Source organism: Melozone crissalis, unplaced genomic scaffold (assembly GCF_028551555.1).
Source record: "Melozone crissalis strain CALT ecotype California unplaced genomic scaffold, PUWL_Pcris_2 ptg000027l_1, whole genome shotgun sequence".
NCBI lineage: Eukaryota > Metazoa > Chordata > Aves > Passeriformes > Passerellidae > Melozone > Melozone crissalis.
Window position 1 is genome coordinate 37184276 of NW_026535805.1, and position 15983 is coordinate 37200258.

The window sequence follows — 15983 nt, forward strand, 5'->3', positions numbered from 1 at the left end:
CAGCCCTTTCACCTCTGAGAAGAGACTGACATTCAGTAAAGACTTCCATGGGCTTCGGAAGGTGGCCAGGACATAAGCGGCAAATTTCCCACGAGGAATGCGAGTCTGAGGTGCAGCTGATGGTTTAATGCAGCCCCCAAGAGAAGTGAGCAAAATAGAAGTAAACTCTTAAGGCGAAACAGCCTCCACACCCAAGGACGCTTTTAGGCGCGGGATTCAGAAACAAAAACCCCAAATGCCAATTCCGGGACAAGCGTGGTTCAAGGCACTCTGCTGCTAAAACTGCCCCAAGGCCGTGACTCACTCTGAGCCACCACCGAAGCAGGGCGCAGCGCCTGGCCGCCGCTCCACCCCATGGCCCGCCCGCCGCTCCCGGGGAACCATGCCGGGCGACTCCCGAATCGCCGTCTCTCCGGACCTGTCGGAGCGGGAACCACTGGAAGTTTTTTCTCGGCACTTTCCCAAGCACGAGGCCCGGTCGGGACGCGGCACCTGGGGGCGGAGCGGCAGCGGGGCGGGCCCGGCCGCGGCCGGCGGGAGGAGCCGGGCCGGGGAGGGGGCGGCCCGGAGCGGCGCTGCCGGGATGGGAGCGTGAGAGGGGGCGAGTCCGCGGCCGGAGGAGCTGCGGTCTGAGCGGGGGCTGGTGCCGGTGGGCTTGGACCCGCCATGGAGCCGGTGACCAAGTGGAGCCCGAAGCAAGTGGTGGACTGGACTAAGGGTAAGAGGGAGCCGGCCCTGCCGTCTGGGCGCCGGGGGAACTTTCCGGCGGCGCGCCGGGGGTGCTCCGCTGCCGCCGCGGCTCCTCTGCCCGGCGGGGCGGCGGCGTGGGCGGCGGGGGAGCGCGGCCTCTGCCAGCGCCGGCCCCGGCCGAGCCCCGGGACTGCCCGGCGTGGTGCTCGGGAGCTGGCGGCTTCCCGCGCCCTCCTGCCGGCGCTCCTCCGCGCCTGCTGGAACCTGCTTCGCCTTGCGGGATTTTCGGTGCTCTATTGGTTTTTTCTTTTTCTGACACTGGGGAAGAGAAAGTTTTGCAGCGAGACTGGCTAACTCCAGGTCCGTGTGTGTGTATATATATATTTATATATCTGCATATCTATGTATCTGCCGTGGGGTCTCTACCCACGGCTCGGTCCCCTTCTCCCTGTGTTCGTCCTGGCCAGCCTGCTTGCATGGAGCGGGGATTTGCCACGCTCCTTCAGGCAGGTAGGAAGATCGTGGAATCAGAGTAGTTCAGGTTGGAAAAGTCCTGCGAAAGTTAACTTTCAGCTTCTCAAGCGAAAGCCGTTGACAGTTCGAAAAAACTTCAGGTTTGTAAGTTAAGCAAGAAGTTTTTAAACTAGCTCAACTAAGCAAGAACTCTTTATCCTGTTCAGCGGTGATGGGACTGAAGAGAGTCCCATCTCGGAGAGGTGAATAGCGGCCCCTTCGTCCGCCGGTCTGTCCGTCCATCCCTCCCACCCCTCATCTCTCGGGTGCGTGCTTGTGTCTCCCTCTCCCGCTAGCAAAAACGCCCTCCTCTCCTTCGAGGTTTGTTGGCAGTGCTGACAGAGCAGCGAAAGCCTCGGCGGGGCTGCAATGTGCAGCCCGCGCAGCCCCGGGGGGCTCCGGGTGTCGGGATAGCTGCGGGCGCTCCGCTCCTGCCCGGGCATTTCGGCAGCGCTTGGTGTTACCGGGGCTTCCTCCGAGGGCAGGTTCAACCCCGTGCTGTCATACTGCGCTTGGACCCTGCGAGCTCTTTCCGAATGCCAGCCGGGGTGTCGCAGTTCCCGCTCTACAGGGAATGAATCAAAGGGAAGTGGAGCTATGGGTTAGGGTGAGGGATTTATGGCTTCTGGAGCGCGCGTCTCTCTTTTTTTTTTTTTTTTTTTTTTTTTTTTTCTTGCGGCATTAGGTTTTAGTGTGATCCTCTTTGGTTACATAAAGTATTTTCGCAGGCTTAGCTGGAGTTTAATTTGCTGAGGAGTTGGGAATGTTGTGAGGGGTGCAGGTTTGCCCGCGCTGGGAGCGGCGCTCTCTCTCCCTCTCTGGCTCGGAGCAGCCATTTCTGCCCGCCGTGCTTCGCTCGGCGCCAGCGGCCTGCGGTCAGCGCTTGGCGGCAATGCGGCCCCACACTCACTCCGGCAGGTTTGGAAAGCAGACCCGTGTTTTCAGACAGCCAGAGATGGATACTCCCAGCCCTCCTGAGCGTGAACATGTGCCTGAAGGCGCCGGTGCCAGTGAGCGACTGTCCAAGCAGCCTTTGTGAGGAGAGGATTCCACGCAAACGTGCTGTGAAGTTATGCGTTAACATATAAATAACTTCCCCAGAAAGATCTCTCTTTTTTTTTATGCTTGGAATTGGTTTAAACAGGAGTGCATTGTTCCAATGAAATAAGCCTTTTGCTTTGGCATGCGGGATATTTATATAAAGCTTTTCCCTCATTGTGTTTTTTCTCTTGGGTGCTGAAAGTTTGTTGCCTTGCCAGATTAAAGAGTAAACCTGCTAATAATTTTAAAAGCCTTTATTATTCTTAAGCATGCTTGGCTTCCTTTCTTGCATAATTTATTTTACTTGCAGGTTCCTTGAACAGGTAACTCTTCAGCTGGACCCTCAATTAGTGTTTTGCAGAATAATTTGAGGGCTGGCTGTAGTTGGGGGGTGGATCTTCTGACTAATGCAAACACTTGTACTTTGAAATGTAAAGGAATAAATTAAAGACTCCTGGTGACTTTTGTTTGTGCTGTTGTTTTTCAGTTTCTAGGTAAGCGTTGGACTTGTTTAGTACACAGAGTCATTTTATGTCACTCCCTGCGTGACAAGACTGTAATAAAGAAATGACATGTGGAAAATTCTTCTTTATGGTTATACTTTCATCTCTGAACATGAAAATAGAGGCTTTAATAGCTAGCTAACAGCCTTGTTAGCACAATGTCTCATCGTTTATTTTCAACCTGAAGTAGTTATTTACTGTGTAGTTCACAACCAATGGGTTTCATGTTTGACCAAGACCAATTTAATTTTACCTTATGAATATTTCATTTAATTCTCAAGGTTAGTTTTATGAACAAGTGTTTGGAGGGGAGCTTAAGCTCTTTGTTGTCTTGCACGTGCCTTGTGTGAGAAGTGATGCCATGATCTTGTTGAACTCTGGGCAAAAATAAACTGGTGATATCTGCTGCCAGTAGTCAGTGCTGTGGTGCTGTGGAGATGTATTTTAGGAGCATGATGTAAAAAACTGCTGGGAGATGCCAGCTCTCACTGGGGAGATTGGTTTTGCAGATAATGATTCTTACTTATCACACAATGATAAAAAATATCTTGGCAAAAATGTAGAGAATGGTGGAAATAAGTGATCTGACTCAGTCCATATTAATGTTCAACGTGAAACTGAGCCCCTTCTCGCTCTCCCCCCCATCAAACTTTGATAAATTAAATATTTTTTATAACTTTTCCAGACCAAAAGGAATCATGGAAACTTACCCTTTTCCATGAAGCAAACTCCTAAAAAGCAAAATCCCAAAGTAGGCTGTATGACCACTGCTGGATGCTGGACAGCTTATTTGTTCCTGGTCAGCCTACTTTTTTGTTGCTCTTAAATAACTTTTTTTACAAGGTAACTCTTGTTCTGAAGAGTTTTGCTCTGAGATTTTGAGATGTTCAGTCCTTGGAAAATACTGTAAGAGGCATTTATCCAGCATTTAAAATGGAACCTATAAAGAAGTATTAAGCTAAACATAAATATTTTTAGATATTTGTAGTCAGGTTTTAAATAAAAAGGGCTCTGTTCATTGTTACCAACAACAGCTGATACAAAACACAGTTGCTTGTCTTCTCTTGCTAATTCAGACTAGAATGCTGCTATTTTTTGTGAACAAGGGTGTTTTTTCTGGCACAGGGCGCTGTACTGGCAATAGCAGGCTATGCAGCTAATAAGAGCTGGTCTAGTTAAACTGAAACTGCAGAGGAAGACTTCTGCTTTTATTGCCAACAATTTTCTGTGTACATGAAGCATTTTTCAAGCAAGGATGTGATAACTTTTTAGCTACAGCATCAATGTTTGAAAATAATCTGCTTTTTCTGTAAGCACCACCTCGATTTCTGTCTGAAAGAAGTGATGGTGTAGTTAAAGGTTTCTCTTTGAGCACAATGAATTCAGATAGTACTTAAGGCCATATTCAGCCATGAAAAGGTATGCATTTTCCTAGATGCTGTGTTGATTTACTTCTGCCTGGGCTGGCATGGAGTCTGTGCTCTTTGAGCAATATTGTCTGCACTGTTTCCTAACTCTGCTGAGAAGGTGTGTTTGGGGTTTGTTTCTCTGGGTTGTTTTGAGTTGATCCTTGTTGTGGTACAGACTAACATCTGGGCAGTGTTGTAGTTGACCTGTGATCTTGCTTTTGTGCAGTGTAAGATGCTTGGGGGCTCAAAGTCCTCACCTGTATACCACAGCACTCTCTCGTGTGCCTGAATTTCTTGAGAGTTCCTCAAGAGGTATTCCTAGATTTGCTCAGCTTCTTGCAGAGCAGGTGAGTGGTCATAGAAGTTGCAGCACATTTGCAGTACACTGTATAAAAGTGACTTAATTTTACTGGCATAATGACAATTGATGGTATGGTGAAACTTTTTCTGGTCTAAGAAGTCCCTGGCTACTGGAAACCCCTCAGTTGAGGTCATTCCTCAAAAGATGTGAGGAAGAGGAGGAGGAAAGCAGCATTTGCCACAGAGGTCCTGTGTGAGAAATGTCACTGTTGTCTTAAGGACATGGCTGTGCCTCCTCTTTGTTTGCTGTAGCCTGATCTGTCTCTTCCCCCTTTCCCCAGGCTTCACGTGCTTGTGTGAGTTGTGACTTCAAGCAGAATTTTACACAGTAAAGACAAGTTTGACATGCTTGTAGTTGGAAGCCTCTGTTGTTGTGGGGCTCCATTGCAGCCTGGCCTTTGTCACTGGAGCTGTAGACTCGGCTGGCTGGGGATCACATCTGCTTGGGGCTCATTATTGCATCCAGGTTCAGTTATTCCCTTTCTCAGGAGTTCATGGACATTACTTATTCCTGCATATGTCATGAAATACTCAGATTTCCATTCCTGGTAAAGCTGTTGGACAGCTACATTTATAGGTATGTCTGGGAGAAGAGGGAGAAATATGCTAATTTATTAATAGGTAGCAATTAATCGTGAGGGCCTGGTGTTCTTTTTTTAGAGCTATCTTGCTTACCCAGAGAGATTTCAACAAGGTCAGTCCTGTTACCTGTGTGTGCTGGGAGCTGCAAAACAGAGCTGGATTTTAGAACAAGTTATGGGTGATGCCTGGAGTTATTATTTAGCTTTTCTTTTTAGGCATTCTCAAGTGAATGTCATTGTGTTCAAGTTATTTGGGAAGATCTAACACTAAGAAATCCCTGGTATTCTGCTTTCAGTGAGGAATAGCAGGGAGAGCTGCCCATGCCTGGAGTACAGAACAAGCTCTTTCCTCATTTCTAATCTTTTCTTGTTTACCTAAAAAATACTCTGTATGAGTATTTGTTAATTAGATCAGGGAATGGTGTTGCATAGCCACTCTTTGCACTTCCAAGCTTGCCCATAATGTTTTACTAGGAAAAGGTGAAATATACTAAATGCATCTATTTATATTTATTTGTGGGCTGAAACAAAGTAAAAACTAGCACAACGAGTTTGTACTACTGCAGTCTTAAAGTTATTCATGCATTGTTGCTGAGTGAATATGTATGAAAACATAAATCAAAGTTGGCCTCTGTGTTCTTGTGTTTAGATCACGTTTTCATGGGTTTTTCTGTGTTGCACTTTCTTGAGCTGCTTGTTGGTGATTTTTTTTCCCCTTGATCTTTTTGTATTCACAGTCAGCTCTGTTTATTTGCCATTAAATTGCTGTTCAAACTACTATAATAAAACACTGGGAACTCTGAAAGTTGAGTTCTCTCAGCATCATGTCTGGAAAAGCAATATTTGAAAAGCTAAAAATCACAATAGGCATTAGTGGAAAGTTGATTGTAACTTCACAGAATGTAGTGAAACTGTCTAGTTTAAGGTGCAGGGATTGGCCACTGTGCAGACTGCTTTTCTCCTTTCTTTAAAGCTTGAGGGTCAGGAAGTAATTTGTATCTGTTGTTGGACACTTCTATAGGAAAAGGCTCATTTTTGATGAAATATTGCTTGGGCTCCAGGTTTTCAGAGCTCTTGTTATGTGTTCCTTCCTTGCACTTCTTCCCTGTGTTTTCAGCATGCAGAACTTCTTAAACGAGAATCATGCCTCTCCTTGTTTTTACACGCATTAGCACATTGCAAGAGCTACAGGAAGACAAGGTACTGGGGCACTGGCTAAAAATGTATGTTGAAATTTGCCATGATGATTTATTTTCTGTAGTGAAAGACCCCAACAAAAAGTGGTTACTCAATATGTGCTGCAGGATGAATTGCAGTTATGAGTGATGTGTGAATACAGCCTATTATCAAGTACTCAAAAATATGTGGGGGTTTTTGGGGTGGCATTTGTTTGTGCTTTTTTGTCTCTTAAATCAAAATTTCTGAATTGCCTGGTTTAAGACATGGAGCTCCTTCCAGGCATGTCTAACAGATGATGACTGTTCAGGATTTGGGAATTGCAGAAGTGGTGGCAAGACTGCTCAGTGTTTGGTTTGTCTTAGGACAGGATTTTCACTGATGCTTCACACAGAAGGCATAATAATAAGTCTAAACAGTGCCTCTGTGAATTAAGTGAAAGACATTGATTTCTGTTGGATATTTTCCATAGAAGTGATGATACTGTTCTGAATTTGCACCTTGTCTTTGCCTAATGGTATCACACAGTCAAGCCTTGCCTTCCTAGAGGAATGGTGTATCCGCAGTGTTTCCCCTTGCTCTGTCCTCCACACACCCCAAATAAATCCTGTCAAAAGGAGGGGGTAGTGAGGTACTGAACAATGGCAAGGCACATTTGAGGAGAGGAATGTAAGGGTAGACAGGAGTTAATTGAACTGGGATCTCTATAGCAACCTCTCACACATTTATGGGAGTTCTTCAGGCCCCAGCTGCCTGTGGTGTTGGGGTAGCTCAAGATTTTAGTGTGTTTGTACACAGGGCTGTTGTGAAATAAAGGAGATTCAAATAAAAATGCTGTTTGACTGTGGGTCTCTGGCTGATGTTAGACCTGGTATGGAGTCCTTGTGTCATTTGGGCTCTCATTACCAGGGTGGGATAACTTTGGAGTCTGAGTCTATCATTCAGGTCCCTGGGCCATGCTTCCTTTGCATGAGGAAATTGCCTGTGGGTTTCCATATGCCTGCCTCCATCTTTTCAGAGTACAAGCAATGACATTTCACAGCTTGTAGGATCTGCAGGAGGTGCACTGAATCAGCCTGATCTGTTTTGTTGGCTTTAAACATTCATTACCTATTAAAATAGATATTTATGGTATTATGAAATGTAGCTAATTTTCATCAAGCATCACACATGCTGGACAAAACCAAGCATCTGTGTTTGATTTGGTGAGATCAGACCACTGACCTCTGTAACTCTGGTCTACAGTCTTGTGTTCAGCACCTGGCTGAATTCTGTTATAATACTGTATCAGTGCTGTGTTAAAGTAGTTTCTAATATGCTCTTCTCTATACAACGTTTTGAATGAAGACTGTTCTTTGTCACTGTCATGACAAAAAGTATTTTTTGGACTGTTTCTTAGACTAGTAGTTAGGTGTAGGTAAGCAAAGTGTATGGTGTGTTGTTGCAATCAAAGCTTTGTGGCATAAATGTGATCTTATCTTACTCCTTGATCAAAGGAAAGAACTTAATTGGTGCTCATCAAGGGCTAAGGCTTCTGCTAAGCAAGTGTTGGTACATGCTTCTGGCTAATCATCCTGATGTCTCTCTCTTGGGCGTGCAAAATGAATGTTGCTTAGGTTGCCATCCTTTTATCATTGTGCTTATTTATCTCATAGTCTTGTTTTAGTGAAATGAAGTTGGCTGGGTGAATGCTTTATTAAAAGCTCTGCAATAAACCCATTTTATCATTAAATAATGGAGACCTTCTCTGGTACATGTGCTTTTCAAGCCAGAAGAGAAGGACTCAAAGTTTTGCAGGAGGCAGAACGCTGTACCTGAGCAGGTCTGAGCACTGCACTGCTGGCTGTGTGTGCTTGGCCGTGCAGGTGGGGAGGGAGAAGGGATCAAAAAGGGATGAAGGCTTATTTCCCCTCCTCTTCCCCCTCCTCACCCCCCCCCACAATAAGACTTGTCCTATGTAGAGGGCTCCAAGAAGAAGTTCAGGCATGCCTGAGGAATGTGGCCTGAAAAACGTGTAGAGGATGGAGATGTGCCCAGAGAGTACTGCAGAGGAAAAGTGGGAACCTAGTGAAATACAGATACCTACTCTGACGTGAAACCTTTTTTTTCCTCCCTCCCTGTCTTGTTCTAGTCCCTGCTTCACTGCATCTTGTGCAAGGTGTTGGATTCTGTTTGTATTCTGTCAATTTCACCAAACAGAATTATAAAAGTATAAGGTGAAAGTTACACTTAATATTGACATTCCTAAGGCGAGCTGTAATGGAAGCTTTGGAAGAAGGTGGTGACAAAAGATACAAATGCTATAAGTTCTGTGTGTTTGTAAGTCTTTTTCATCCAAATTTGTAGTATGTCTTGTGGTATTTGGACTTTGTTTTTACTAGAGGGTGTAATTTATACCTCTTGTGAAATATAATCCCTGTGTCAACATAAAAGCATTGTAGTTGTTTCCTTGTATTTCAAAATAGTTCATCTTTTCTCTTGGCTATACCTACTTCACACTATTTCAGACAATAACATTGGATAAATAAATCTATATGTGATTGTGATTGAAACAAGGACTTGGAAATCAAACCTGCCAATAACATTTCTATATCTTGCTGGTTTTTGTTTTGTCTTCTCATAACATATTAGGCATCACTGCATAAAAAAAAAAAAAGGTAAGAACATATTTTGCCCTCAGTTATGATTATAATTTAAAGATAATCTTGGAGGAACATGTAATACTGGAGTTTGGCTGAGGATGAGTTTCATTGCTTATTTGTGGGGGTAAGTGTGGGTTTGATGCAGCAGTGCTGAGGCTGGAGCATTCAAATGGACTGAGGTGGGTGCTGTCCATCCATAGCAGGTACTCTCTGCGAGTGGGTGCTCTGAAGGGTGGGGGATCTATTTTTATGGTTGCTCTTATGACAGTTTCATGATAATTTAATATTTGGGACTAGGGTACACCTAGGCTTTGGGACTGGGTGTACCAGAGTGATGCTGACTGCTAGGATTCTGGCCAATTGTACTTTTATTCAGATTTTAAAACTTCAAGAGAAGATGACTGAAGTAGAGCCTTGAGAAACAAAGCCTCTGGGAGCTGATGAAGTGTCCTTTTGTTGCCTTATGCAATTATTGTCTTAATTTAAAATTAACACATTGTTATCACGGTGTCCCTGGTGTTAACCCTTTTTTTATTCTGTTCTATTTCATACAATAACATTGGACAAATAAATCTATATGTGGTTGAAACAAGGGCTTAGAAATCAAAGCTGCCAATAACATTTTTATATCTTGCTGGTTTTGGTTTTATCTCTTCATGACACATCTTTTTAGACCACAGCATGGTGTGTAAGTTCCAAGCTAGTTAGCATCTTTGGTCTATAAAATCATCTCTTCAGACAAGACAACTAGATAATCCCTTTGGATGTTGCCATGGCACCAGTAGCAGCAATATGTGCCATTTTTTATTGTGGTAAGATTATTGCTGCCTTCCCAAGGTGATGTATTTGGAGAGGAATTCTAGCTCTCAGTAGAGTCACTCATGTGCTAGGCATGTCTGGAGACTTGCTGATCTGCCTTTCATGGAAATGATAATTTCCAGGATGGTCAGGTAGTATGCACGCTTGCAGGTTTGCTCAAATTAACATGGCTTGGCTGCTGCAGGATACTGAATGGACTGTGTGGTTTCTAACACATGTATAATTGAGCATAATGCATGTAAATTTTACTGTCCAATATCATCCTCAATTTTCCAAGGGTTAAGAGAGCCTTGAAATGATAGTTGGAAACTTAATTATCTTTTGCGGCTTTACTGAATTATATTTTGCTCATTATTATTCTACCCTGTCATTGGGTGTTCTCAAAAATGTGTCAACTTGTGAAAACTAATTTTCAGGTAAGATTTAAACTATTTTCATTCTGCCCCTTATCCCCCTAGCAGCTTTGTTAGTTAGACATGCATGGGTCTTCCCTTAAAATGCTTCTTACACCTAGGAATTATGCACTGTCTGGAAGTTGCACCAAAAAAATTGTTTTCTGTAAGAGATTTGAAAATAAATGAAAAAAAAAAAAGCCCAAACCCAATTTAGCTGTGAGAAAGAGGCAAATAGCCATCAATGAAATTGCCTGACTTCCCAACAAATACCTGATGGTGCTTAATACCAATGCAAATACCTGTGGCTTAAAAGTATCAGTGACTCTTGTCTGGAGCTTCAGCAGAGGGTCAGAAATATTCTTGACACCACCCCCTAGCAGGGTAGAATATCTGCTCACACTCTTGCCTCTTCATCATCACAAAAAATGAGGATGTCAGATGGACTGGCTGAGGTATTTGTAGGACTCTTCCCTGCCCTCTCCTGTTCTACTTTTTGTCTGGGAAGGTGGTTGGTCTCCTGATCAGTTTAATGATATTTTAGACTTGCCTCTGATTCAGACAGAGTCCTCAGCTTTGCCATTGATTATCTTAAGACACCTTTGGCTTTGTTATGGCTGGGGCGTTGCACTTGAACTCTGAGGTCTCTGCTGTTTTAGGGAGTAGCATCACAGCTAGGGCTGAAAGATATAAAGTTATGAAAATGGGTCAGGCAGCTAATTGTTTCAAGCAATTGCTTTAGATGTTTAAAGTGATTATAAAATTATGGAGAAGCTCAAAGATTTGGTGTTCGACTGCTCAGTTGATACGCCTTGTTTTTTGACCCAGTTGTGACATGCTTTAAAATGCCTGTTTTATTTGGTGCCTCAAGACAGTGTGGCCTGGTTCATGGAAGGCACCCTGAGGGCTGGGTAAAATAATGCAAGGAGTAACTTTTAAGAAGATAGAATTCCTAATGGAAATGTTGCAGAGCTTTTTAAAATGAAGTCATTTGTACATCCAAGTAATGACAGCATCTCCTAGGAGAATCCAGTAGGGACTCGTGGGGATCTGTCTATGATGGAAAACTGTATGCGCCATCAGCTTCTTTCTGTTAATGTCGTGTCATTCAGCTTGTAAATGTCATTCACCTTGTCATTCATCAGCAGGTGCTGATGGCTGGTGATTCTCATGTGCCTGTACTTATTCCTCCCTGGTGACTGTCAGACTGTAAGGTGCTAGGCATCCGTGTTTCCTAAGCGAGCAGGAGGTTGTCATCCCAAAGCTTGGCTATCTGGCAAGTGCATCAGCTGTTGCCTTGCAGCAGGCTGCTCCCTGACTCGCTCTTGGGTGGAACAGTAATCACAGTGTTTGCAAGGGTGCACACACAAAGGAGAGGCACATGTGATTAATGGACCTTGCTGCAATCAGCCAAAACAGCTCCACATGGTGCTGCGAGAAGGCAGCCAAACCAGATTAAAGGGATCACCCCATTTCTTCTTGGGAGATAAGAGGTAGGCAGTTTTGCAATGTTTCTTTTTGTTTCCACTGTGGGAACAGGCAACAGAGTGTTAATTGCCAGAGTTCAAGAAAAGGAGCTCTTGTGACTAATGAACTGCTTCTTCAGCCGCAAAAACCTTGTAACTTTGAAAAGGCAAGCTCTTAATTGTGTGGTGGCTGTAGGGCGGGAGGGGTTGTTGCTTCGCATTAAGCACATAAAGTTATCAGGAACACAAGGTTCATGTGCTAGACACACAAGTAATGTAGTGTACTGTTGCTGCTTTTGGAAAATGAAATAACTTTGTGCTTGACCTGTTGAAGTATATTATTTATTTTTAGGGCCAGCAAAGACCAATAATGAGTATAAAGTTTATTCTTGCTGCAAAGATGTTGACTTATTTTCCTCATGGAAGGGTCATAACCTAATACAGCTGACAAGGCATGGAAGCAGCCACCTTAGGAGACATGCTTTGAAGGGGTCAGTGTTACCTGCAATTAGTGTGTAAATGTTGTGATTAATATTAATATTGCATGTGATTGAATTCTGTGCTCTTACTTACTTTCATTTTATTCCTTTGGAAGTGTAATTCTCTATGCTATTGTGAAGTTCTTTACAACAATAAACCAGATGGGCAGAGGCTTGGTGATGAGATGGATGTATGGGCTGATGGAAGCCCAGCTCCAAATAGAATTGACTGAAGGTTGTTTTTTTTTTCCTCCAGGTGGGATGGGTTTTCTGTTTTACAAGTTGACTTTTGCTTTGCCAGGAAGTTTTGCTGTGCAGTTATCTCTAAAGGCTTCCCTTGCTGGGTGTTTTGGCACGGAGGTGGGTGGGGGTCTGGCCTGTCCCCTCTATCCATAGGCTCTCCAGGCCTGAGCAGTTTACTGTCTAGGATTGTCAGGGACTGAGGAGCTGCTCTTAGCTCTGGCTTGCAAGTAATTACATGCTTTTGGTTTCTGTGGCTCTCATTCCAGCATCTTTTCAGCAGGATTAGTGTGTGTGCATGAGATGGGTAACAGCAGCTGAAGTTTAGTGTCTGCAGACCAAGAGGTTGATGACAGTTTTATATCTCTTAGGGTTGAAAACATTGGGCTAAAAGAAATGTCTTTCATATTTCACATGAGTGGGGTGGGATATCTGGAGAGATTAACTTTGGGGTTAGAAGACTTCTATGTTGCCTTGTTTGTTATATGCTGTAATGTTCTCCTGTGGATTGCTTGCTTTTGAGATACTGCTACTTCTGTTGATTTGAAATCAACATTAAGAGGGAAATAATGCAAAGAAATTTTTTGTGCTTGCTGCAGTTGGAGCAGCATGGCTGTGTAAAGGTTTGTTAAATGGCCACTTTGGGGTGAATATCTCCAATGAAAACTTTCAGTAGTTATTTCTGATCAACATTACTCTTTTGACTGTACTTCCCTTTTTCCTTTGTATTTTCCTGTTAATGTGATCTTTTCTAGATGATATTCTGTTGTGTTGGTCTTACTTGGGTAACTTGTCACTTACTTGACAAGTTACATAACTTACTTGTCTCCTGGCTGTTTTACAATAATTTTCAGAGGTATTTGGACTTTTTTTTCCTCCCCATTGTAAAGAAGATGCTTATAGATGTGACAAAAGAAAGCATTTAAAAAAAAATTTAATTATTTTAGCCCTTGTATGGAGAGCCCTTATTCTTTTCCAGCTAATGGTAAGAAGAAGAGGGGAGTGCTTGAAGTAAGAAGAAGAGGTTTCTGTGAGGATAGCTTGAAAATAAGTTGTTCACAATTTTCTGCTTATGGGTCTCTGTTACTGGTGCAGAGGGCACTGCTGGAGCTGCTGGGTTTCCTGGTAGTTTTAGTTGAGAGGATGTGGGGAAGGTGTCACTCTCCATAGCAGTCTTGGTTTGGGGATGCGAAGCCAAGTCTGCATGAGCAGAGATTAATGTGTGAGACACTTTCTTTGCTGTTTAATAACTTTTAAATATTGCTAGTGTCTTTAATTCAGAAAATAAACCCTCCTCTTTCTGCCTCTGCCCCCGCTTCTCTTCCCTTCCCCCACCGCTCCCCAGCTCGTGTAAGGATGTAATGATTAACTTGGGTGTAAGTAAGGTCACTGCAGTGCCTGCAAGAGAAGAATAAAGCGTGATCAAACAAGCTTCTACAAATCACCATCTTAAAAGTCCATTTCCATAAAGTTGACAAATAGGGGCACTCTCAGGGGTTAAAGTGGTTCAACCTGGTTGCAGGTTCTGTCTTCCCTTGCAAGGTACTGCACCAAAGTATTGCTTCTGAATTTATGTTTGCAAGTGCTTTGGGCCCAGTGAACAATTTCTTACGATTCGCAAGTTTTAAAAGTCAATCACTGACTGGAGATTGCTGCTCAGCAGTGACCATGTGGCAGATTGACTGCAGAAGTCCAATCTGAGGACTTGAAGAGGTTATTTGATCTCCTAAAGTAGCTTGAAAATAAGGCTCTGTGATACAAGAGATAGAATATGGATCCAGGAGAGAGGCTGCTAAGACAACTTGGAGTTGGTCAAAACAAATAAGTACATTTAAATAAAACTTCTGATATTTCTAGATAGGATGTAATATCTTTTTATTACTGGGCAAACATCTGCTTCTAAGTTTTTGCACCTTCCAATTTCCAACAGCCGTTATATCCACTAGATGCCATTTTTAAAAAACAACATACATGTTAGGAATAAATGTCCTGGCTTCTTCTCAATCAATATTTCAGGGACCAGAAAGGCATTGAATATTTTACAATGCTCATGAAATATAACCTAATTCTTCTTTCTATCCCATTCTTTAAATGTAATGTTAGTCATGGAGCTATACAAAACACTCAGTTTCACATGAAACCTTGTGTTTACTGCTTCTCATTGCTTTTGTTCTTCATACTGATTTGCAAAGAAATATGAGCACTAAGAGGATGCTTGATGTGCTCCTTTAAACTTAATGCTATTTGAAATGCAAGTGGAGTAGAAAGTAGAAGAAAAATAAGAAAATGTCTAGGTGAACCTAGTAATAGAAATTAGGGAGCAAAGTACATTGCATTGGAAAAACAAGTGTAAAAATTATCACAACCATTGTTTTTATGACAGCATTTGCATCTGTATGTTTCTAGCCTGTTTTCCACCTGTTTATTGCAGCAGGGGGACAATAGGTTATTTTTGGTGTTTCAAGTAATGTTACAGGTTCAGCATCAGGGCCTTATTGTGAAAGATTTCATGCCATCTTCCACATTCATGCACACACACATGTAGGGTGCTCCCAAACGGCTGAATTGTGTCAGGCATTGCAACTGCAAACCATTTATGGGATTTTCATCCCTTTTTGCATCTGTTTTGCAAATACAGAGCTCAAAGCTTTAAGGGGAGATTGTCCATTTAATAATCTCTTGGAAGAGAGGCTGTTTAGTGGTTATGTACCACTTTCACAAATGCTATCCAATCCATTCAGTCTTATTTAAAATCCAATTTAGAAAATCCTTCCCCTTGGTTACTATACAGACGTAGAGTGGCTGATGTGAAGTTTGGCATAACTGAAATAGAGAATAGTTGTTTTTAGCATGCAGGAGAAGTATGGTGCTTACAAGGTGGATCAACCACTAGGGTAGCACATTTTCTCTCTGAATGGCTTGAGGGTTTTAGGAGGTATCTGCCAGTTTGTGCCTCTTGTAAGGGTTTCTGTTATCTACGAGTTCATGTTCTTTCAGCTATTGACTTTGTGTTGACTGACACAGTCATGGGAATTATGTTTTTTTTTAAACTTGAATAATTAGTTTGGTATGAAAGCCATCCCTAATAAAAAAAATTAACCTACAGAGAAAATGATATTTTGCTAAAAAAAGTTTTAAGTGTAGCATTGTTTTATAATAAGAAAAACCAAACAAAAAACTCACACAAAATCATACAGATCAAACACAAAAAACCCTGCCCAACTGTATAGTGGCACAGAAAAATCTCAGTATGGGGAAAACTTGATTATTCATAAGAATTCAGTGATGCCTTGTAGACAAAGAGAATAGTTAAATGCATTAAAATAATGAACTGAAGAAGCACTGCTTTGAAGTGTCAGTAGGTGAAAGATAATATAGGTGGAAATACAGGTGACTGTTCTACTGGAGTTACCTCTCTGTGAAGCAGAAGCACTTCCTCTTTCAGACACCTTTGAATTTTTGACACCTTGCAGTTTCATCTTGTGATGGCGCTGGTGTAAGCTTCATATTACTGTGAATGCATTAACATTACAATTGAAATTCCAAGAGTCTATAAGGGAAAAGGCTCATTAAGTTGTCCACGAGTGTTCCTATGTCTGCTCTTGTGAAAATTGTTTGAATTTGATTGTGAGTTACTTTATAGTAATAATGAAGTTAAGTAAACTGGAAAAG

General features: G+C 42.7%; 1 protein-coding gene across 1 annotated transcript in view; it reads left to right on the plus strand.

Moving 5' to 3' along the window:
- Nucleotides 1-636: 636 nt before the first annotated feature.
- CNKSR3 (CNKSR family member 3) overlaps nucleotides 637-15983 on the plus strand; it is a 53881-nt gene continuing 38534 nt past the window's right edge. The window contains exon 1 of the mRNA XM_054279493.1: nucleotides 637-718. Coding sequence (XP_054135468.1) covers nucleotides 667-718 — 52 coding nt within the window. The 5' untranslated portion in view covers nucleotides 637-666. The remainder of the gene's footprint in view (nucleotides 719-15983) is intronic.